We start from the raw sequence: 24,262 nt of genomic DNA, 5'->3' as shown, positions 1-24,262 counted from the left end.
AAGCTGATTTTGAAGCTGAAATTATTATTTTGGGGATACCATTAAGCACTGTTCTGGAAATAAAATACTTTGTTTTTGTAATAAATAGCACAAGCTATTCCTTCCCATTCTTTTCCTAAAGGAAAATAACCAGGTATATAAATGTGTGTATGTAAAAAAAAAAAATTAAAAAAAAATAAAAATAAATGTGTGTATGTGTGAACATGCATCTGAGTGTGTGTGTGTGTGTGTTGCATAATGATATAAAATTTCACTTAAGCAAAGTGTTGGAACAGTTTGTAAGAAACACCATGTTCTTTTCCATTCAATTGTTGATGGTTAAAAACTGAAAGTTGTCTACTCATGAAGTAAAGCAGCTTCTTGGGATTTTTTCCCAGGTATAAAGTGCTAAACAGATTCTTTGCACTTTGCATTAAAAATGCTACCAATTAAAGTCTGAGGCATAAAGTGTTCCAATAAAGTTTTAGACAACTTGGTAAGTGCCATAGTAATTTAAACTCAATAACATAAAACATTTATTTAAAGTTGTAGTTAATTCTCTCAGAAGTGGAGATGACAGAGCCAGCCAATATTGAGGAATTTGTGTACCCTCTCCTTGTTCTGACTTTTTTTCCTTTTATTGCTATGCTTGTTCAGTGACAGTATTTCATCATTAAGTATCTCAAATGTACTATCACATAATATATATATGGAAAATTATTTTATGAATATTGCCATAGGGAACTTAGTTACTTATGTCTAAGGCTTAACTCTTAGACTTTCAAGTCCAAGTTATGAACAATAGAGGTGAGTAATGTTTTCATAAAATCCTTGCATTTTAACTTGTTCATATAACTCTGCATCACTGCCCTCTTTTTGAGGTGTGTTGATACACATGACATTAGTCTAAGCCAAATCCCAGCACCAATATCACTGTGTCAACAGATCAAATTCAGTGAACCTACCATATTTTGAAATACTTTTTTGGGAATATGACTGAGAAAGAGATGAATATGAATATAATTTACACAAATCAAGTTTCCCAACTTATATCCAAGAAACACAACACTATCAAGTGACTGCTTAAGTGGATTAGGAGATGAAGAATCCACAGATTTTTGGGTAGGAATATTTTCAAGAACCCTGAGCATGAGCCAAGACATATGTAAGTAATGTCACTGGATTTCCTAAGCACAACCAGGTGACTAAATCCTCTTAAAATAGTCCTACTGTAATTTTAAAAGACAAGCATTCTATAGAAACTTTAAAAAATGTTTATAATTTTCTTATTACTTGTTTTCAACTCAGACTAAGTTCTGCTCAGAGCTTACTCCTGGTTCTTTGTGCAAGGATCACTCCTGGTGGGGCTCAGGAGAGCTTATGAGGTGTGGGAGATCAAACTTGGGTCAGATGAGTACAAGGCAAGCACCCACTATACTATCTCTTCCGTCCCCCAAAACATTTATAACTTTTAATCAAAGTCTAATTTCCATCAGACAAATCTAACTTTTATTCTGTAATTCAATGTCTACTTTTTAGAAATATGCTATTATAGGGGTTTCTAACAAATCTAAATTAAAGGTTATAGTTATTAAGGAAAATGTAAATGTCAAAGCCATTTTAATTCCATAGATTGTTGGGATGTTTCAATGACAAGATTTCAAAGAGAATTAGATTGTGTCTGTCAATGAAAGACTCATTATTTTGTCCCAAGTTTTACTAAATACCAGTTTACGGTACTTCCAATTCTATGAATATAGAAGATTGTGGTTTTTATGATTTCCCCCAAAACTAACACACACACATACAATCAGTATATATAAATGAAATTGAAAAAGACTATGAAAGTGGAGGTAAGAAAGTAATTATCTAGTATAATCCTGGATCCCAAAAACAATAGATGAAATTTTCTAGCACTTGTTGAAGAATTCAGCAATCCCAAGAAACTAACAAGTACAAACAAACATAATCTACTATAAATCTGTTCTCTGACCTAGAACCAAGAAAACGGCATCATTAGTAAGACAGGTTATTTTCAGGTAATGATTTTGTACTTTGGCTTAATAGAAAAATACTATATCCAAATTTCCATCTAGAATATTATAACAGGTACTTTAGTCCCCTTGCCAGAAAAGCTAGATTGAATTTTGCTTCTGATCAGATGATAGCAGGCCTCTGGTTATAATATTAAAACAACATAGATATCTCATGAGACCTAGAGCTTTATCAACAGTAATCAGAATGAATTACTTCTTTTTTGAATGGTAAAAGAAATGGCTTAGTGTAGAATCATGAGTTTTACTACAGTCCAGTGATCACAAAAATGCACCAACATCCAAACACATACACACACACAACACACACACACATACATACACACACGGAGAAGTCTTATAGGAAGCAATGTTGAGGATTTCTCCGCATTGCTAAATTATCCTGAAACTTATTCTGACATAGGAAAGTAAGAGTAAAAACTTAGAATAGAGTCATAAATCTTGCCCTTCCTTGCTTAGCAATGAAGGGAGTTTCCCTGTCCTGGGAGTCATTTTGAATTAAGTGCAGAATCTGAATTCTATGCCATCACAAAGTGTTCTATCCCTAACAGAATAGTGTCACAACAAAATAGCTAAAAGTAAAAGGTTGATAGTATCTAAGTATAATATCATATCATCAGCAAATAGTGAGAGCTTGATTTCTTCCTTTCCTACCTGAATGCCCTTAATATCTTTTTCTTGCCTAATCGCTACTACAAGTACTTCCAGTACTATATTGAACAGAAGAGGAGAGATTGGGCATCCTTGTCTTGTCCCTGTTCTCAGAGGGAAGGGTCTTAGTTTTTCCCCATTGAGGATGATGCTTGCCGTAGGCTTGTGGTAGATGGCTTTGACTATATTGAGGAAGGTCCCTTCTATACCCATTTTGGCGAGAGTTTTCATCATAAATGGGTGCTGGATCTTGTCAAATGCTTTCTCTGCATCCATTGATATGATTATATGATTTTTATCTTTTCTTTTGTTGATATGATGCATTATGTTCATTGATTTCCGAATGTTAAACCATCCTTGCATCCCCGGGATGAATCCCACTTGGTCTTGGTGTATGATCTTTTTGATGAGTTGTTGAATTCTGTTTGCTAATATTTTGTTGAGAATCTTTGCATCTGTGTTCATCAGGGATATTGGCCTGTAGTTTTCTTTTTTTGTGGTGTCCTTGTTTGCTTTTGGTATTAGGGAGATGTGAGCCTCATAGAAACTGTTTGGGAGGGTTTCTGTTTCTTCAATTTACTGGAAAAGCTTGAGAAGAACTGGCAATAGGTTCTCCTTAAATGTTTGGAAGAATTCGCTAGTGAATCCATCTGGGCCTGGGCTTTTTGGGAAGCCTTTTGATTACCATTTCAATTTCCTTGATGTTAATAGGACTATTCAGGAACTCCAGGTCTTCTTGGTTCAGCCTTGGGAGATTATAGGAATTCAGGAATTTATCCATTTCTTCTAGGTTCTCTTTTTCGTGGCATACAGATTTTCAAGGTAGTCTCTGATGATCTTTTGAATTTCATTGGTTTCTGTTGCGATGTCCCCCTTTTCATTTCTGATTCGACTTATAATTGTTCTCTCTCTCTCTCTTTCTTTGTGAGTCTTGCTAGTGGTTTATCAATCTTATCTATTTTCTCAAAGAACCAGCTCTTGGTTTCATTGATCTTTCGGATTGTCTTTTGGGTTTCCATGTCGTTAATTTCTGCTCTAAGTTTTATTATCTCTTTCCTTCTGCCTGGTTTGGGCTCCTTTTGTTGGTCCTTTTCTAAGGTCTTGAGCTGTGAAGTCAAGTTATTTATGCGGGCCCTTTCTTCCTTCCTGAGATATGCTTACAGAGCTATAATTTTTCCCCTTAAAATGGCTTTAGCTGTGTCCCACAGGTTCTGGTAGCTCGTGTTTTCATTCTTGTTTGTTTCCAGGTACCTTTTGATTTCCTCTTTGATTTCCTTCCTGACCCACTCATTGTTCAACATCGAGCTATGTAATTTCCAGGAGTTTGATTTATTTTTCTGCATCTGTCCATGATTAACTTCTATTTTCAGTGCATCATGGTCTGAAAAAATAGCTGGTACAATGTCTATTTTGTTGATTCTGTTGAGGTATGTTGTGTGGCCCAGCGCATGGTCTATTCTGGAAAATGTTCCATGTGCAATGGAAAAGAATGTGTATTCCCTTTTTTTTGGATATAGAGCCCTAAATCCTCTACAAAGAAACTCCTAGAAACAATAGACTTGTATAGTAAAGTTGCAGGCTATAAAATCAATACCCAAAAGTCCATGGCTTTCTTGTATGCAAATAGTGAGAGCGAAGAAAGCGACATGATAAAAGCTATCCCGTTCACAATTGTGCCTCAAAAAATCAAATACCTCGGAATCAGCTTAACTAAGGAGGTAAAGGACTTGTATAATGAAAACTACAAAATGCTACTTCAGGAAATAAAAGAAGACACAAGGAAATGGAAAAATATCCCCTGCTCATGGATTGGAAGAATTAATATTGTCAAAATGGCAATTCTCCCCAAAGCATTGTACAAATTCAATGCGATCCCTATAGGGTACCCTTGTCATTCTTCAAAGAAATGGAGCAAGTGCTCCTGAAATTCATATGGAACAATAAGGCCCCACTAATAGCTAAAGCAAGTCTTGGGGAAAAGAAAATGGGAGGAATTAACCTCCCCAACTTCCAACTCTATTACAAAGCGGTAGTCATTAAAACAGCTTGGTACTGGAATAAAAGGCAGAGCGGCAGACCAATGGAACAGGGTTGAATACTCTGACACATCCCCCAAATATATGACCATCTAGTCTTTGATAAGGGAGCAAAAAAGGTGAAATGGAGCAAGGAAAGCATGTTTAACAAATTGTGCTGGCAAAACTGGACAGCAACAGGCAAAAAAAAATGGGCTTAGACCATGTACAAAAGTCAGATCAAAATGGATTAAGGACCTCAACATCAGACCAGAATCCCTGAGGTACATTGAAAACAAGGTCGACAAAACCCTCACGACATTGAAGCCAAAGATATCTTCAAAGCTGACACGCCACTGGCCAAGCAAGTGAAAACAGAGATAAATAAATGGGACTATCTCAAACTAAGAAGCTTCTGCACCTCAAGAGAAATAGTGACAAAACTACAAAGACAATCTACAGAATGGGAAAGGATATTTACGCAGTACCCATCCGATAAAGGGTTAATAACAAGGATATACAATGCACTGGTTGAACTCCACAAGAAGAAAACTGCCAATCCGATCAAAAAATGGGGTGATGAAATGAACAGAAACTTTCCTAAAGAAGAAATCTGAATGACTCAGAGGCACATGAGAAAATGTTCCACATCACTAATCAGGAAAATGCAGATCAAAACAACCATGAGATATCATCTCACACCACAGAGACTGGCAAACATCCCAAAAAACAAAAACAACCGGTGTTGGCATGGATGCGGGGAGAAAGGGACTCTTCTTCACTGCTGGTGGGAATGCCGACTCGTTCAGCCCTTTTAAAAAATATGGACGATTCTCAAAAAATTAGAAATTTAGCTTCCATTTAACCCAGCAACACCACTCCTGGGAATATATCCCGGAGAGGCAAAAAGGTATAGTAGAGATGGCAACTGTATTTCTATGTTCATTGCAGCACTGTTTACAATAGCCAGAATCTGGAAAAAACCAGAGTGCCCCAAAACAGATGACTGGTTAAAGAAACTCTGGTACATCTATACAATGAAATACTATGTAGCCATCAGAAAACATGAAGTCATGAAATTTGCATATAAATGGATCAACATGGAAAGTATCATTTTGAGTGAAATGAGTCAGAAAGAAAGAGATAGACATAGAAAGATTGCACTCATATGTGGAATATAATGTAACTGAGAATTACAAGTTGGCAATGATGCAACTTCTGCAGATATCTCTCTGGACTTAGTTACTTAAATACTAAAATACAGAAACCCAAAACCAAGAGGCCGCTAAGTGTGGTCACTCGACCTCATACCTCTTCATCCTCAGCAATGGAAAACAAATTATCTAATTCTTCCTTTTCAGCAGGTCTGACTAAAGTTTAGGGGAGAGACTCTCCAAACAATAATAGTGAATTTTGTTGAAATACTGAATGCAATCAAAGTGAAAGTAAAGTGAAATTTATTAGTTACAGAGGTGGGGAGGCTAAGGGTGGGGGGCTAGAGGCGTGGGGGGGTTAGGGGTATGGGGGTGCGGGGTGGAGCTATACTGGGATTCTTGGTGTTAGAATATGTGCACTGGTGAAGGGATGGGTATTCGAGCATTGTATAACTGTGATTTAAACCTGAAAACTTTGTAACTTTCCACATGGTGACTCAATAAAAAAAATAAAAAATAAATAAATAAATAAATAAATAAAATAAAATAAAATCTGACCTCAAAAAAAAGGTTGATAGTATCATACCATAACATGATACCAAAAATATTCAAGTTAGAATTAAAAAAAAAATTGTAAAAGATAAAAGGTGGGGAGGGAGTCAAATAAAATGACAAAGATAACTAGTAGAAGCCAAATCTGAGGTAAGAGATATTAGAGTTATCTGACAAAGTATTTATTCTAATAAAAATCCTTCATGGGGAACTAGCACATTGGATACAAACAAAAAATAGAAATTATTCATAAATAACTGAAATAATCAGGACCCAGATGGTAACTCAGTGGCTTAGAGCATCTGTCTTGCAAACATATGGTCAAGATTTCAATGCACACTTACCACAGAAGCACTAAGAGTAGTCTCCATGGCTCTGCTCTTTGTATTTGGTAATTTTACTGTATGTAATAGCTGGCACTGCAAGTGTTTTCATCTTCATTGCAGCTATGTGCATGCAAAGATGCAATCAGAGATGTAAGTACTTAAAACTAGGAAGTTTGATTACTGACAAGCACATGTGTGAGAATAAGAGCAACTCATGGTGAGCACTATAAGCAGAATATGCTTGAGCAGCAGATATTAAAAAGATTGTGTTACTGGACAACACAGATTAAATGCACTGAAGGGAGTGGGAACCCCAGGAATCACCAGTCAAGTGTGTGAGTGTTGCAACTGGAAGTGTGACTCCAACAAACACCCTTACAAAAAAGGTACCAGTACCATACTGAGGCATGTGTATGGCAGCAACAAAAATACTGCAAAGAAAGATAGGGAATGTAATTACAAAGAAAAATCACTAACATTTTTAGCACAAAAAATGTTGACAGTGTAGAAAATTACTTAAAACTAAGAAAAATGTTTTAAGTAAATGTTCTATATGTGTAAAGATTAAAATTAAATTTTAGAACACAGAAGCACTAAACTGGAAATCAAAAATAATCAGTGTGCATAATTATAGACTAGACTAAAGGAAATAGATATTGCCCTCAAAACTCTATGATAGAAATCATTTGATTTAAACATGAAAAAATACAGACCCCCAAAAAACAACAACATTTGGATTGTGTTAATTTAATGCATATGACAAAAGATTCACATATAAAATTCAGAAATGAGAGTAGAAAAATGGAAGGAAAAAATAAAAGGAGAAAAACACGTATGTGTGTATAGTTAAATAAAAATCAGAACATTTCCGAAGTTTATGAAAGTAAATAAAACAAAAGATTTCCACAGGATGAGATATTATGGGTATTCTTTCTGAAAACTCAGGACAAGGAAGAGATTTTGAAACAGTGAAAATGTATGAAATCATATTAGAAGAAATTGTTTTGAGATTGCAATTTTTTTTTTAACCAGAAACCACAGAGGCTAGAAGAAAGTAGTCTAACATTATTCAAGTGCTGAAAGAAAACAACTGTCAACCTGGAACCAGTGAACATATCTTTCAAATAGGAAAGCTGTGTCATACTACTAAATAATAAAGGAAAGATAAGAGAATTTGTCATCAGCATATACAGAGTAAAAATAAATTAAGCAGCAATTATGAAAGAAATCAATTAATCAATTAGTCAAAGAAATCAATTAGTCAAAAGAAATTAGTCAAATCAATTAGTCAAAAGAAATTCATCAAAAGAAATCAATTAGTCAAAAGAAATTCATCAAAAGAAATCAATTAGTCAAAAGAAAGAAAGAACAGTAATGTACATTGTACAATGTACAAAATGTAATAAATGTAACATTTTCTAGCAGAAACAGAAATAGTCCCCTATTTCTAAATGTATGGAGAAGAGAGAATTAAAATGATTACATGATAAAAAAGGATACTAAAGGAATGCAAAGAAATACTGGATTACTATACTTTTCTGAATGTAGTGAAATGCAAGTAAACTTTGATATCAAACTATGTATATATAATATTTACCAATGACATTAATGAAATGTATATTAAAATATTTTTGAATATTATACATATGAAAATATACTTCTCCATAATTTTTAATATGTGCAGATGGGAAAATAGAAAATAAAAACAGTACATTAGCATGAACATTAAAGATAAAAGGTTTAAATACACCAAATGCATATTATTTAAATACACCAATTGAAAGACACAAAGCTTGACAAAATGGGCTAAAAACATGACACTACTCTTTATTGTCTTGAAAAAAAAGTTTTTCAAACTTAATGATACAGGAAGGTTAAAATGAAAAGCTAGATTTAAAAAATCCTTCAAATACTTCTTAAAGAAGATGTTAGTGATAATCTAAAAATCGACTAAATTTGACTTCAAATCAAATAAATTACTCAATAAGAATACTTTGCAATGATAAAAGTCCAACCTACATGAAAACCTGACCATTTTAAATTTGAAATACATAAAAGAATAGAACAGTAAAAGACGCAAAGAAAGACTGATAGAAATTGGAGGAGATATAAACAAATAGACAAATGTAGTTAGAAAAATCAATACCATACTTTGTACCTTGTGTAAAATATATACAAGATTAGGTATTGTAAATGCAATAGTGAAAGAGAAAGACAACTCTATTTGTCATGAAACTCAGTCTTTTGGGAAAGACAAATATTCATTAATCTGTATGACTTGATAATATGATAAATACTAAAAAGATAATCTTTAACAAATCTAAATTTTAAATATGGTTGCAGGTTTGACGTTGAGATGTTCTGTGCTTTGAACTCTATCATTAAAAGTTTTGTAAGTCACAGTAGCTAATTAAAAAACTATATAAAATACTTGTAACATAGGGGCCAGAGCGATAGCACAGCGGGTAGGGCGTTTGCCTTGCACGCGGCCGACCCGGGTTCGATCCCCGGCATCCCATATGGTCTCCCAAGCATCACCAGGAGTAATTCCTGAGTGCAAAGCCAGGAGTAACCCCTGAGCATGGCTGGGTGTGACCCAAAAAGCAAAAAAAAAAAAATACTTGTAACATAAAGCTAAAGATCTTAAATATATTAAAAAGCAAGATATTTAATGGGAAATACACTGTACTATTAACAATAAGTGGGCAAATATTTAATTCACAAAATATTTTAAGCATTAAAATTTATGATACCTTTGTTACATTTCCTAGAGGTAATTAAGACATATATTTTAGCTCAGTGTAGTACACAATGCCTACCCTTATTTTGCTTACAACACAATGAAGAACATAGAATTTTCTAGATAACTTTAATGCATTTGTTTCCCCATTGAGCTAAAGAAAAAAAATTAAGCAAACTTACCACAGTGTAGATCTGATGCTTTTTTCTTTTAGCCAGGTCGATTATGTTTACTCCATTGTAGTAAAGGTTTTCAATACATCCATGGAAGTTTTTCTTTAAAAAGGTTCCCGGTTTGCCTGGTACTGGAATTCCTCCAAAACTAAGCTATATGAGGAGAAAAATAGCACATCTTAGTTTTAAATGCTGAAGGAATTGGAAAACAACTTTATTACAGTATATTCGATTGTATGCACAAGCCAGGTGTCTCTAATAATTACAGATACCACTTGATTATGAGTTTGAAAGGATACTGATTAGTACGTGTGAAAATAAGGATAATTGCCCACTTTTTAAGGACTTTCTTTTACAAAACTTTCTTTCTGAACCTGTTTAATTCTAAATAAAACAACGATTCACAAAAGAATGAGAAAATAAAATCAATATCTTTACATGCATCTGCTCTATACACATCTGAGAAAATGAAGGACACGGGACAACAATGCCTTATATTCAGTTGAGCAAGACCTAATTTTAAAGTCTGTTTTCCATGTGAGATGTCGTATATGAAAGTTACTATCAAGTTATTTTCTATAAAAATAGAATTAGGAGGGCATTAAAATATCTCATCTAGTTTTTGAAAGAAGTAAACAACAATCAATATACTAACATAGTTTTCAATAACAGAACTTATTAATCATCTATGTTAAAATTGAATGTGTGTGCAATGCTAATTGAAAATACTGTAATAATAATCCACTGTACAATTCAAAATATGTTCATAATATAGATTGTTGCAACTGTAAAATAATTCAGTTGTCTCACTGAATTATTTTGAGTTGCCTCACTGAATTATTTTACTTATTTGAAGAATGAAGTTGGGTCATACCCAGTTGTGCTTAAGTCTTACTCTGAATTCTCTGCCCAGGGATTACTCCTAAGAATGCTTGGGGGACCATAGGTGAAAACAAGGTTCACCATGTGCAAGGAAAGCACAACTCCCCTGTACTATGTTATGGCCCCAGCATAAATTATTAATGTTATTCAATGCCAGGAAGAAAGTGGGATGTGAGCTTTACTTCACCAACTTTCTATCTCATCATCTTCATCATCATCATCATCTCATTGATCGTCAAATATCTTGAGCGGTCTCCATTTATCCTAGCTTTGAGACTTTAGAAGCCTCTCCTTACTCGTCCTTCCCAATGATATTGCATTGGAGGCTCTTTCAGGGTCAGGGGAATGAGACCCAGCATTGTTACTGGTCTTGGCATATGAATACGCCATGGGGAGTTTGCGAAGCTCTCCCATGTGGGCAAGAAACTCTTGGTAGCCTGCTGGTTCTCCCAGAGGGAAAAGTAAGCTATAAGATGTTTTGGGTACTTGCTTTAAAGTCTCTTGATGCTGGCCATTGATGGGATTCCACGATGCCAGGGGCAGTCCCTGGGTATGTCCGCCTAGCTACTAGGAAATGTGAAATCTGGGCAGAGGAGGCCCAGTCCCAATCCGAGCAGCCTTGGAGGTCTCAGCCCCGGGTCCCACACACCTGGGTTGCTCTACCCGTACCTTCATGAATGAGGCTTGTCTGAACGTGTGGATAGGGGCCTTGAGCATGGCTGTGGCTAGGCTCCGGAGGTCTTCAGCTGCTGGGAGTTCTGCTGGGGCGGTGTGGGGGAGGGGGGCTGGAACCCATCTCCTCCAAGGGGCCCCAGGGAAGACAGTCAGGCATGCGGGCCAGAGACTCTGCAATTTTCTATCTAGTAAATTTTCTATCTACTAAAAAAAAGTATTTCAAGTTACATTTTTCTTCACAATTTTCTATCTAGTAAAAATATTTCAAGTTACTTTTTTCTTCACCAATTTTCTATCTAGTAAAAATATTTCAAGTTACTTTTTTCTTCACCAATTTTCTATCTAGTAAAAATATTTCGAGTTACTGTTGTGTACACATCTTCTCTAAACAATAAAGCTTTGTGTTTTGTTTTTGTTTGTAATACAAGAAATTGGGTATTTTTATTGCATTTATTCTATATCTTTTTAATTAGGAAGTAATAGGGCTTTTCATCAATATTTTGAAACATTACCTTCAGCATCTGAAGTATATTGATATTTGGCTATGTTTCAGGGGAATGTGTTGCCCCAATCAGGAAGTCGAATTCATATGAATGGCTATTAACACATCAATGGTTTGCTAGTTACACATGTCTTTAACTAATATAAACACTATTTTGAATGTGTTATTACATTCCATAATATGTCATAAGGATTTTTCATTCTGATGTTCACTTCACCTTAGATTGCCTTTCTGTGTTAAAAGAATAGCACAATATTTTTGTCAGTTTTATTTTAAAGTTGGGCTCTATTTAAAATGACTCATAAACCTTAGGAAATACCCTGATAAACATGCCATTTTAAATTAGCTCTACAGATATTTTTAAATACATTTTGATATCTTTTCTTTTCATTTTATAAAAGTATCCACATATTTTAAAAATGCCTTCTTAATATTCTACAAAATAATTTTTTTGTAAGTTGCAGGAATCATTCCTAATTTAATAAATATCTGTTACATAACAAATAATAAAATATGTGTTACATTTTTTATTTAAAAACGACTTCTCAGAGCTTTTTAGGCTCATGGAAAACGAGATGATGGTAGCGAAATTTCTCATAAACTCTGATTTCACACATGCATAGCTTCCTGCAACATCCATTTCTTTTTTTTTTTTTTGCTTTTTGGGTCACAACTGGCAATGCACAGGGATTACTCCTGGCTCTGCACCTCCGGAATTACTCCTGGCAGTGCTCAGGGGACCATATGGGATGCTGGGAATCGAACCCGGGTCGGCCGCAAGCAAGGCAAACGCCCTACCTGCTGTGCTATTGCTTCAGCCCCGCAACATCCATTTCTACCAATGATGTTACAGATGTTATAATTGGTAAACTGCCTATATTGATATAGCATAATCATTTAAAATTCATAGTTTTCCTATAGTTTACCATAATGTTCTTTTACCTTTTAAATTTTTTTATTTTATGAAGTAGCTCACAATATTTGATTACATTTAATATTAAAACACCAAGCCTACCACAATTACATCTTCCCACCTCCAAATTTTGGATGTTTCCCTTCCAAGCCCCAATACTTGTCCCAAAGCACAAGCAAAATGATATGTTGTGTATTCTCTGTTATGAAAAAAAAAACACTGAAAATGCTATAAAAGTATCCATAGAGGAAACAGTGTGAAGATTGTTCGATTTTGGCAGAAGCCATTAAGAAATTCTTTAGGATATCAATAACATGGCGTTAAAAGCTGAGTGATGTGAGCTTTTGCATATATATCTGAAGATATGTATATATGCATATATATACATATTTGTGTATAATGTATATATATATATATGTACATTTCCTTCTATGACATTTTGTCTACTATTTGAACCCAATCAAATGCGGTGTGCTACTTATAAAGAATGGATAGGGAGTGTCTTATGATGTGTCACACAACCGCTACCACACTCAAGGCCTCTCCCTACATGCTCAGGCCGAGCCTCAGGCATGAGTTTACCATAATGTTTTGTATTGAATGGGTTTAGACAAAGCTACATTGCCATGTTTCTAGCATTAGAGAATCATAGAAAATAGCTTCATTGCTCAATATATCCTTTGTTCTCTTTCATTTCATTTTCCCCCTTTAACACTAACCCTCAATTATTTCACTCTCTAGTTTTGACTTTTCCTGAGTGTCGAACAGCTGCTATCATAAAACATGCCACCTTTACAAATTGGTTTAGAAATATGGGTTACTGTAAAATAAGTATGAAACAAATATGTATTAGTTTAGAAATATGGCTAGATAGAAATATGGATTTGAGTTTCACCATGTTTTTCATGACTTGATAGTTTATGCCTTTTTTGTTCTAGATAAAATTTTGTTGTCTAATTTTATCTGACTTATCAGTTCCTCTACAGAAGAAAATGTTTTGTTACTAGTTTTGGTCAACTATGAAAAAAGCAACCATAAACTTGTGCAGGATTTTTTTGTTTTAAAATTTATTATACGTCTTTATAATTCTCAAAATTTGAAACAGTTATTTTTTTCACTGTTATGTTGGTAATGTTCATAGATTTTCAAGCATGTTTTAAACTGTACTATTTCTAAATCAAAAAGATGCTAATCCAAAGCAATATTTGTAAAAGAGAGAAAAATTCATCTTCCTTTAAATAAGTGAAAAAGTGAAGTTTGAATTGCTTTGGGGTAAAAAGGGTTTTAAGTTTTACTATGGGATATGCTGCATATTACAAAATTTTAAATGGTCATATGATAGAGGAGAAAAATGTTTTCTTTCTATCTGAGAGAATTCTGAGATGGACTGGTATATTTAATAGAGTGGATGCTGTACTTTGAAACCAGATAAGGTTTGGGAATAATCTTACAGAGTATGAGACAGAGACAGTAGCTATTTCCCTCCTGCTTCATATGTTTGTGGGTCTGTCTATACATGCTTTAAGGTAAGCTTAACATCAGAGCAAAATTCAGCTGGGAGGGAATCAGATTAATATGTGCTGTGGGAAATTGCAATATCGAAGGTTCTTAGATTGCTTCACCATGATTTGGTAGACAAGGTTTCTTTATCCAATGTATCAAGAGCATGTGGAGGTTTCCCAATATCTGCAAACAAGTCTTGCATACATGCACTGAACTCAATGTCCAAGAATTGATCTCAGTTCTATTAAAAATCACCACTAATATCTAGAAATAGCATCAAATTCCAGAGGGCAAGGGTGCAGTCTCCCAAGCCCTAACTATATGTGTGCAATTATTTTTAAATTTAGTTTTGTTTCATTTTGTTCTGGGTCTGCACCTGACAGTGGTGAAGGCTTATTTTGACTATACATTCAGGGACCACTCTTGGCAGGGCTTGGGGGAACATTGGTGGTGCCAGGAATTAAATTCAGGTAATCTGTGTGCCAATATATCTGCACCTACTGCTGTGCCCTGGAGTCCATAATGAGAAGGCATTTTCAGCTGCTGTGGTCATTGAAACCAGTCCTTTCAAAGGACACAGAGATGAAGGAATTCAATATGAAGACATTTCTAAACTTGTCTAAATTTGAACCTTTGTCAGTCCATCAAGATCCCGAAGCATCCAATTATTGTTCACTGGAAAGTTGAAACTGTTTCAGGATGTTTTTTTGGGTGTTTTTGTTTTTTTTTTTTTTTTTTTTTTTTTTTTTTTTTTTTGTATAAAGGGCTGGAGTGATAGCACAGCGGGTAGGGTGTTTGCCTTGTATGGGGCCAAACTGGGTTCAATTCCTCTGCCCCTCTCAGAGAGTATGGCAAGCTACCCAGAGAATCCCGCACACAAGACACAAGTCAGAACCTGGAAAACTCCCCGTGGTGTATTTGATGAGCCAAAAACAGTAATAAATCCATTCTTCTCCATTGATGGCCCCAGGGTCCCTCCCCCCACCCGTGCTGTCTCTCCCGCCCCCCCCCGCCCATGCCCCCCCTCCGTGACAGGGAATTCCTTATTGTTCTCACTCTCCTTTTGGGTGTTATGGTTTGAATGGAGATACTACGTGGCTATCGTGTTCAGTCTATAGTCTGCTTTCAACCCACCTCTCCCATCCTAAGTGGATCTCCACTTCACTTTAGTTGGTGTTCCCTTCTCTATCTGAGCTGCCCTCTCCCCCAGCATGTGAGGTCAGCTTCCAAGCCATGGAGCAGGCCTCCTGGTACTTAATGCTACTATTCTTGGGTGTTAGTCTCCCATTCTGCTGTTTTATATTCCGCAAATGAGTGCAATTTTTTCTGTGGAGGAGAATGGGCACTGGTGGAGGGATGGATACTCAAGTATTGTATAACTGTAACACAGGCACGAAACTCTGTAACTGCACCCTCACGGTGACTCATTAATAAAAAATAAAAATAAATAAAAAAGAAAAAAATACATGTCTTTTCTAAGCATCAGAAAAACAGATGAATAGAATGCCTTTGTTGCCTGGTTATTGAAATAACTAAAATGTTAATTTGCATGCAAAGGTTCTGTTGCAGGACTTGGCATGCAGTTTACAATCAATAAGAAGTATCTACTATTGTATTATATAGTTAGAACATACATCCACTTTATACAGAGTTAGTTAACTGGTGAGAATAATGAAAATCATCAGAATTATAATAACAATTATTAGAAAAAACACCTATTAAAGTGTTTGGTACTGTAAAAATATTACCTTTACATTTACCAGATACTTTATGTTTGTCTAAGAAGATTTTATCTGCATCAAATAAACAAACAAAAAAAAGTTCATAGAGTATGCAATATAAATACAAAGTAGATAGAGTATTATAAATGAAGAACATCTAATAATTTGTCAAAGAGTATAGAGAGAGTTAAATGTTGATTTTAGTAAGATTAAATAAATTGTATTATTCTCTGGGACCTATGATTCAAAATATGCTTGTAGCAAAAGTTCCTGTGATGTAGTTCCATCTTTTACATATCAATGTTTTAAGCATTTAAGATCATATGAATTAAAAAAAATTATATGGCTCACTTAAATAAAACAAACAGTAAGGAGTCTCACAACAGAGGTGTTACTGGTGCCCACTTGAGCAAATCGATGAGCAATGAGACAACAGTGCTATTGTACTGTTGTGCTATCTCTCTTGCCCTTATATTTGTGCATTTTTAAAGTTTTTTATTAATTATCCATGAGATAGACCATTAAAATCATACAATCATACAATGACCCAACACCCATCCCTACACCAGTATACATTTCCCACCACCAATGCCCCCTGTTTCCTTCCTACCATCTCCCAAACATTGGCCCCCTACCCACCCTAGCCAGCCTCTACAGCAGGCACTTTTCTTTCTCTTTCCTTTCGTGTATTATGGTTTACAATGCAGGTACTAAGAGATCATCGTGTCTGTTCAGGGTGTTCAATACTTTTATCAGGACTGTAAGGCTGGAGGAGCTTTTGTAACAAGGTGGCAGTTTTGGAATGTGGACATGACTGCTGAAGCTTCCGGAAGTAAAAGGGGGTGAAGGAAGGTAGCCGATCCTGATCATGATAAAGTCTAGAGATTTCAGTCCTAAAACCTGAATACCCAAATTTCCAGCAGATTATATCTCAGTGAGGTCTGTCCTAAAACAGTGGAGTTCAGCTGGGCACGGCAGTGATTTTGGACTATGGAAGCAAGCGACTGCTAGGGGCTCTGCCTGAGCAGCCACAGGCTCATCTGCTCCGTTCTGATTTACCCTGGTATGTTCAGTCTATTGTAGTTTTCATCTCTTCCGATGGGTCTTATTTATGGGTCTCGAAAGTAAAGCCAACAAATGAGCTTATATAGCTGAGTCAAAGGTGATTCATGGATGTGGCTCCCACATGCCTTACTTTTGGCCATTTAATTTTTCAGGAAATTTAGCCCCATGTTGTTGCGGTCTGTTCAGTGAAAGAGCAGAAATTTGGGGGTATCAGGAAGCCTGAAGACACCATCGGGTTGCTGATGCTCTCAGGAACAGATTGACCTGCTGGTGGCAATGCACCCCCTATACCATGCTTTTGGTCAAACTACTAAGACTTCTTTCTCAGAGCAAAAATGACAGTTTCACACCCATATTATTTCCCATGTTTCTGATTAATGAGTTACAAGTGGTCCCCACTATCCCCCAATTAATCACCAAGTTTGATTAATTTACAAGAGTACCTCACAAAACTCAGGGGACTGTAAATTTTCAGGATCATTCCTTCATTTCAAAGGAAACCAGATGATTCATATTAATTTCAAAGCTTCTAATCACACAGTTGCTTCTCTAGGAAACCAAACTTTATGCTTGGGCACTTTTAAAATTTTCCTCATTCAGATGACATAAAATGCCTTCATCACACTCAACGCTTAGGAAATGCCAAGGGTTTGGGGAACTATAAATTAAGAATTGTGAATTAAGAGCAAATGTATAATCATATATATAAGAAATATATTTCAACCATCTAAATTGCCAAATATATGCCTCCTATAAATCATAACATCACCTATGGCCATCCAAGCACAGTGTTGAGCAGACTTCTGAGAATACTCAAGCCCAAAACCTGTGCTGCAGACCACATTAAATGTATAAATGTCTGGTAGTAACATCTGGAGACATGAGAGTTCAAATCTCACAAATTAAGATCCCAGCATGTTCTCTGGAGGGAGTCTGCAAAACCAAATATTTTATTTATACATTTCTCCAGATTCAGAACAACATACAAAGCCCGCTTCTTTTTCTGCCAACAGCCAGTAATACACCCAGTAAGAAGGAAGGGAAAATTAAAACTCCCTTATAAACCATTACTTCCAGAGTGAACCATTGTCACTACTAAGCAGTGCTAGGGAGTCAGGATGACAGCAGGTACAAAAGCAAGGGAGGGGTAACCAGGACCGCAGCAGAAGTGCTGGAGGGCAGAGGATGCTATGCCAGAATTGAACAGACACATAAGTATGCATGTGATGTGTACTCTTTGAAATAGACCCACAAGCGTTTTATTGTGGGTCACATCTGGCATGCTCAAGGCTTACTTCTAGATCTGTGCTCAGGGATCACTCCTAGCTGGGATTGAGACCCTATGGGGTGCTGGGAACTACAGTGAGGTCAGCCACATGCAAGGCAGGCACCTTACCCAATGAGCTCTCCCAGCAGCCCCAACCTCCTAAGTTTAAGAAAGTCATTTCCTAGCTATTATTTATCACCAAAGTAGATTTTTCTGCAATCTCGGAGAATAGTAGCTAGTGAACTTGATAAATTGAGCCGTAAAGAAGCAGCAAGGTTACATTTCTAGATATCTGACTTTAAACTGCTTTATATTTCTATAATCTTTCAAGTAGTTGAACATTTAAGATTATAATTGACTATTTTAGAGATGAATTTTATTATACATGCCATAATGGAAAAATTTGCTTCACTTTTTTTTCTATACATATACTGTTGGGTTTTCTAAATGCATTCCATTAAAGTGCATGGGCCATTTGTGATATAGTCCTCTTAATTCTACATTAATAATTAGTATTACTCAGATCATTTGTTCTATAATTTTATCCAATTCATCAAAATTTTGAGGATAAAAATTAAAATACTTTTCTAATCTATGTTATTTTTCCCCATCAAGTCATCCATACTTGGTTCATGGTTGTACATGACCTGGGATGCTGAAAATATTGTTGCTATTATTCACAAAAATTGAATATTGATCATTCTCCAGCTACTCGCTTGCTTAGTTCAGCCAGCATCAAATTGAATCCTTTTCAAGTTGCCAGTATTGTCTTTTCTCCTTGAACTCGGCCTACTAAGTCTATTAATCTGTCAGTACAACTGGAAAACCAAGGGTAGCTTCATTTAGTCTGAATATGGGTCTGCACATGTAGGTACTCCTATTAGGAAAATATTAGCAACATCTATTACATGGGGATAGTGTATTTTATTAGCTATATTATTGCTATTTTATTTGCTGTGCACACCTGTTTAGCAGAGATGATTTTCAGAAGCAGAATGGTTACTTTTTGTATACTTATCTTTATGTTTTGACCTTAATTTTGCTTTTAATTAAACTCATTATTTTTTCTAACTCTCTTATCTCAATTAGTGTACTGTTCCCAATTCCAACATTAAAATAAGTTTATTTCTGCCTTAAGTTTTTTTAATACCCCACATATGCATGGTATCTGCTTATTATATTTTATTATTATTTGTTTTTAAGGTGCTCAGAACTTACTCATGCTATGCAGTCAGGATTCACTCATGGTGGGGCTTGTGGTACTATGTATGGTGAAGGGGGATAAATGTGGGTCCACTGTTTACAAGGCTGGTGCCCTACTCATTGTGTTATTTCTGTGGCCCTAAGTAGTGTTTACTAAAACAAAATGGAACTCCTTTACATTGGAGGGAATTTCAGTGACTTTTCAGTGTATTTTAGCAATTAAAACTATCAAGAGTATTATGTGATTTAGTTATGTTTCTAAATTTTGACTGTGGTTGTAGTATGTCTTTCATTACATTACTTGCTATTGTTTGTAATGCTAACTTAGGAGATAATCACTATTATTATCTAGTTTCTCAAAGTACAGATTTTTCTTATACTTGGATTTTTCTTAAGGAGATTTGCTTGTCGTCAAGCCCAACTTGTTCTGAATTTTGATTACATAAACTTTATTTTAAATTAGTCACTCTGCCTATATTTTTCCACCTTGGGAATGGTCTTAAGAAATTCTATAATGTGGCTATATATTATAATATTTTATAAGTTTTGAATAATATCGTCATCCACCATCCACCTTTTCACAACAAAGTGGTTAAAAACCTCATCTCTGATACTTCTTGAGTACAAAATAACCCAGATGTGATTTGTTTTTCTATAAGACATTAGTTATGATGCCTTACTCTATTTTATTGTATTTTATTGGTTAGAAAGGGGGTATGATAAAACTTATCATTTGCAAATAAATTAACATGGCAAGGCTACTATGAGAATAGAAGGATTTCTTTGCTTCAAAGCACTTGGAACAAATCCTGGACATATTGTTTGCTAACTAACAGAGATACTAGCATACATCACAAAGAACAAAAACAACCAGAATTGGTATGGGTGTAGGTAAAAAGGAATCCTCTTCCAATGTAGCTGGGAATGTCAAATGATGCAACTTTTGGTAAAAACAATATTAACAGTTTTCAGAAAACTAGAAACTGAGCTTTCATATAAGCCAACAATTGCATTCCTCTATTGACTCCAGCTCAAAACTTCTATTCAGAAAAGAAATCTGCACATATGTATTCATTGTAGCTCTATTCACAGTATTGATTGGAAAATCTGTTGCCACAAATGCATAATGGAATACCACTGGACTTTTAGAAGAGATAAATTAATTATTGTATTCCTACTTACTTGTAGCTTGTTATATTTATTGTTTATATTTTCCCCACTGTTAAATTGCAAACATCCCAGGGGCTGGAGCAATAGCACAGTGGGTAGGGCATTTGCCTTGCACGTGGCCAACCCAGGTTTGATTCCCAGCATCCCATATGGTCCCCAGAGCACCGCCAGGAGTAACTTCTGAGTGCAGAGCCAGGAGTAACCCCTGTGCATCGCCAGGTGTGACCCAAAAATCAAATAAATAAATAAATATTAATAAATAAATAAATAAATAAATAAATTGCAAGCATCCCAAACTGATAGGTATCTCTGCTCTTTTCAAGAACACATGCCAAACACTTCAAATTACGTCTGCTATATTACAAGCGTTGAATATTTGTTGAAAATTTGGAACATTTCTTTAAAAATTCTCAAATATGTGATATTGTCACCGTAACTGTCATTCCGTTGCTCATTGATTTGTTCGAGCGGGCACCAGTAACGTCTCTCATTGTGAGACTTATTGTTACTGTCTTTGACATATCCAATACGCCATGGGTAGCTTGCCAGGCTCTGCCATGCGGGCTAGATACTCTCGGTAGCTTGCCGGGCTCTCTGAGAGGGGTGGAGGAATTGAACACAGATCGGCCGCATGAAAGACGAACACCCTACCGCTGTGCTATCACTCCAGCCCATATGTGATATTATTATTTAAAAATTATTTAGCACAAGAGTTATGATTCAACTATAATAGAGCTAACAAACATTTGTTGCATTAGCTCAAACAAGACTAGCAATTTTCTTCTGAAACCACCTTTGCCTAGGTGTCCTCCTAGCTAATTTTGTTACTTTCTTTTTATACTTGTTTGTATGCTTTTAGCAAACTGCAGAATACCTTGCAGCAGTCACAAAATGAAGCTTTAGATTATAATATTTTGTCACAGTTTTGGTATCTCGGGCTACATATTCAAGCTAACCTGAACAGTTTTCTTATGTCACAGGCTCAACTCAATGGATCCTGGGAGAAAGGATGCTTTGAAGTTAATTGTTTGAGTCCCAGATTCTGCCACTTTCTCTTCCTTTGATTTCAATCCTCTTTTTGCTTTCCATTAGCTTATCACTTTTGAGATCTTTGATGTTACTGCCAGGTCAATAAACTAATTATTCTTTACTGGACATATTTTATGTCATCTTATTCATCTTTGAGGTGGAAAATATAATAATGATAAGTAGCACTGCCCCCTGCCTTCTTACACCACCAACTGAAACTGAACAACTAAACACTGCAGCTTCACCCAAAGGTGATGCCAATACTCTAAAGATTTTTGACGGCTCAGCAAGTCATTAGTGAAAGGGTCATCAAATGCTTTTAAAGATGTATATTTTGTCTTACAGCTAAGGAGCATTCCACTCTGTACACATACTGTATTTTCTTCTTCCAGTCATCTGTTCGGGGAACCTGGGTTGTTTCTACATCTTGGCTATTGTGAGTTGCTGCAACACACAAAGGAGTGCTCACGTCTTTTCTGAAAAGAGTTTTTGGTCTCTTGGGATAGAAATGCATCTTCTTTAACTTATCATCTTCAACGGGCAAACTTCCAATGTATCCTTATTTCTGCCAGAGAATTGTACCATTTAAATAAAAATTCTGGATAAAGAAATTATAGCTGATGCAGATCCACTTCTATATTGTGTACAGAAATGGACTGTTTTTCACAATCCTCCATTTCATCTACAGTGCTTTATTCACTCATGCTCCCCTACCAATGCTCCAAACTGCCATACACCTCCTGTAGGCCGGTTTTGACACGACTGAAATCCATTGTGGCTCTTTGTACTTTCTTAGATTTTGTTCCTCCAATTCAAGCCTAGACACTCTCTATTAAACATTTTAGTAATAACAATAGCAATAGTAATAGCAAGTTTCATTTTAGTACTCACTGTATCACTGTCATCCCATTGCTCATCAATTTGCTCAAGTGGGCACCAGTAATGTCTCCATTATAGCAGTGTTAGCAATAATCATTATTATTGATTAATTTTATGCTTGGAGTCTTATTTCGCTATTTTCTCTAATACTTATTATTATTACGTTTTCCACCTCAAAGATGAATAAGATAACATGAAAGGGTTGATATCTTGACTGAGTCTGAAAGTCAGGAGTTGCTAAAATTTCAAGTCTTTCAACATAGAGATTCCTTTTTCCCTTCATTTCTTTCTTCATTCCTTCTTTTGTTCCTTTCTTCCTTACTTGCCCTCACGTGGCAGTGCTCAGGGCTTACACTTTGCTCTGCTTTTATAGCTCATCCCTAAAGGTCTCAGAAGACCATATGTTGTCTGAGGATCAAGTGCGGGTTAGCTGTCTTCAAGGCAAGCACTTTGTTTACTGTCCCGCAGTCCTAATTATTATTATTATTATTATTTTTGGTTTTAAGCCATGGCTGAGAGTCTCTTGGCTGCGTGCCTGGCTGTCTTCCCCGGGGCCTCCTTGGAGGGGATGGGCTTCAGCTTCCCTCCCTACCCGAGCAGAGCTCCTGGTGGCAGAAGACCTCTGGAGCCTAGCCACAGCCATGCTCAAGGCCCCTCTCCACATGTTCAGATGAGCCTCACGCATGAAGGAACTGGCAGAGGAACCCAGGTGTCCCAGGTGTCTGGGGTCCGGGGCTGAGACCTCCAAGGCTGCTCTGATCTGGACTGGGCCTCCTCCGCCCAGATTTCCCATCTCCCAGTAGCTAGGCGGTCACACCCAGGGACTGCCCCAGGCAACATGTAATCCTGTCAACGGCCAGCATCCAGAGACTTAAAAGCCAACTCCCAGAAGTGCGAGTCAGAGTCGTGTGATATCTTATAGCCTATTTCTCCCTCGGGGAGAACATGGCAAACTACCAGGAGTTTCCTGCCCACATGGGAGAGCCTGGCAAGGTCCCCATGGTCTATTAATATGCCAAATCCAGTAACAAGCTGGGTCTCATTCCTCTGACCCCTGAAAGAGCCTCCGGTACGGCATCGTTGGAAAGACAAGTAGAGAGAGGCTTCTAAAATTTCAGGGCTTGGACAAATGGAGATGTTACTGAGACTGCTGGAGAAATTCGATGATTAACATGATGATGATGATGATGATGATGATGATGATGATGATGATGATGATGATGAAGCCACGACTGACTGTAATCAGGAATTACCCCTGGTCTGAGGGATCACTCATGGTGCTGGGGATTGAACCCAGGTCATTCAAGTCAAGTGCCCTGACAACTGTATAATAGCTCTATCTTCCATAGAGTCCCACCTTTTAATCACTACAGACATTGACTCCCTAAAGCTCCTTTTATTTCTGGTTCTGTAGAGGACCATTCTCAGTGGCTCAGGCACTAGAACTAGTTGGGCAACGTGTTTCAGTTTGCCTGTAAACATATATTTTAAAAAATGGAAAATATCACCTTCTCAGGACCCACAAACACTAGGAAACCTGCGTGTATCTACCGTGGTAAATCTTCTGCAGCCCCACTATAAAGAAAAGGAAAGGCAATAGACAGCTACAGCAGCACAGTCATCAATATTTTCTCAACTTCAATATCAGCTTCCCTAATCGTACTTGCTAGAATAAACTTTGTTCTCAATCTTCTAATTGATTTTGTTACAAAGACTATATTTGGAAAACCTGAATAATAATAACAATACTGGCTTTATTATTATTCCTCCCAGTTCAATTCTAATCAGTTTCTTACCTGTTAGCTTTCT

General features: G+C 36.3%; 1 protein-coding gene across 1 annotated transcript in view; it reads right to left on the bottom strand.

Annotated features, from left to right (window-relative positions):
* The window catches only part of CNTNAP5 (contactin associated protein family member 5), a 932,137-nt gene that overhangs the window by 433,392 nt on the left and 474,483 nt on the right, over positions 1-24,262 (bottom strand). Inside the window, exon 7 of the mRNA XM_055120538.1 lies at positions 9,654-9,797. Coding sequence (XP_054976513.1) covers positions 9,654-9,797 — 144 coding nt within the window. The remainder of the gene's footprint in view (positions 1-9,653; positions 9,798-24,262) is intronic.

The sequence above is a fragment of the Sorex araneus genome, chromosome X (assembly GCF_027595985.1).
Source record: "Sorex araneus isolate mSorAra2 chromosome X, mSorAra2.pri, whole genome shotgun sequence".
NCBI lineage: Eukaryota > Metazoa > Chordata > Mammalia > Eulipotyphla > Soricidae > Sorex > Sorex araneus.
The sequence above is the reverse complement of the archived record's forward strand: the minus strand, read 5'-3'. Positions and strand labels throughout refer to the sequence as shown.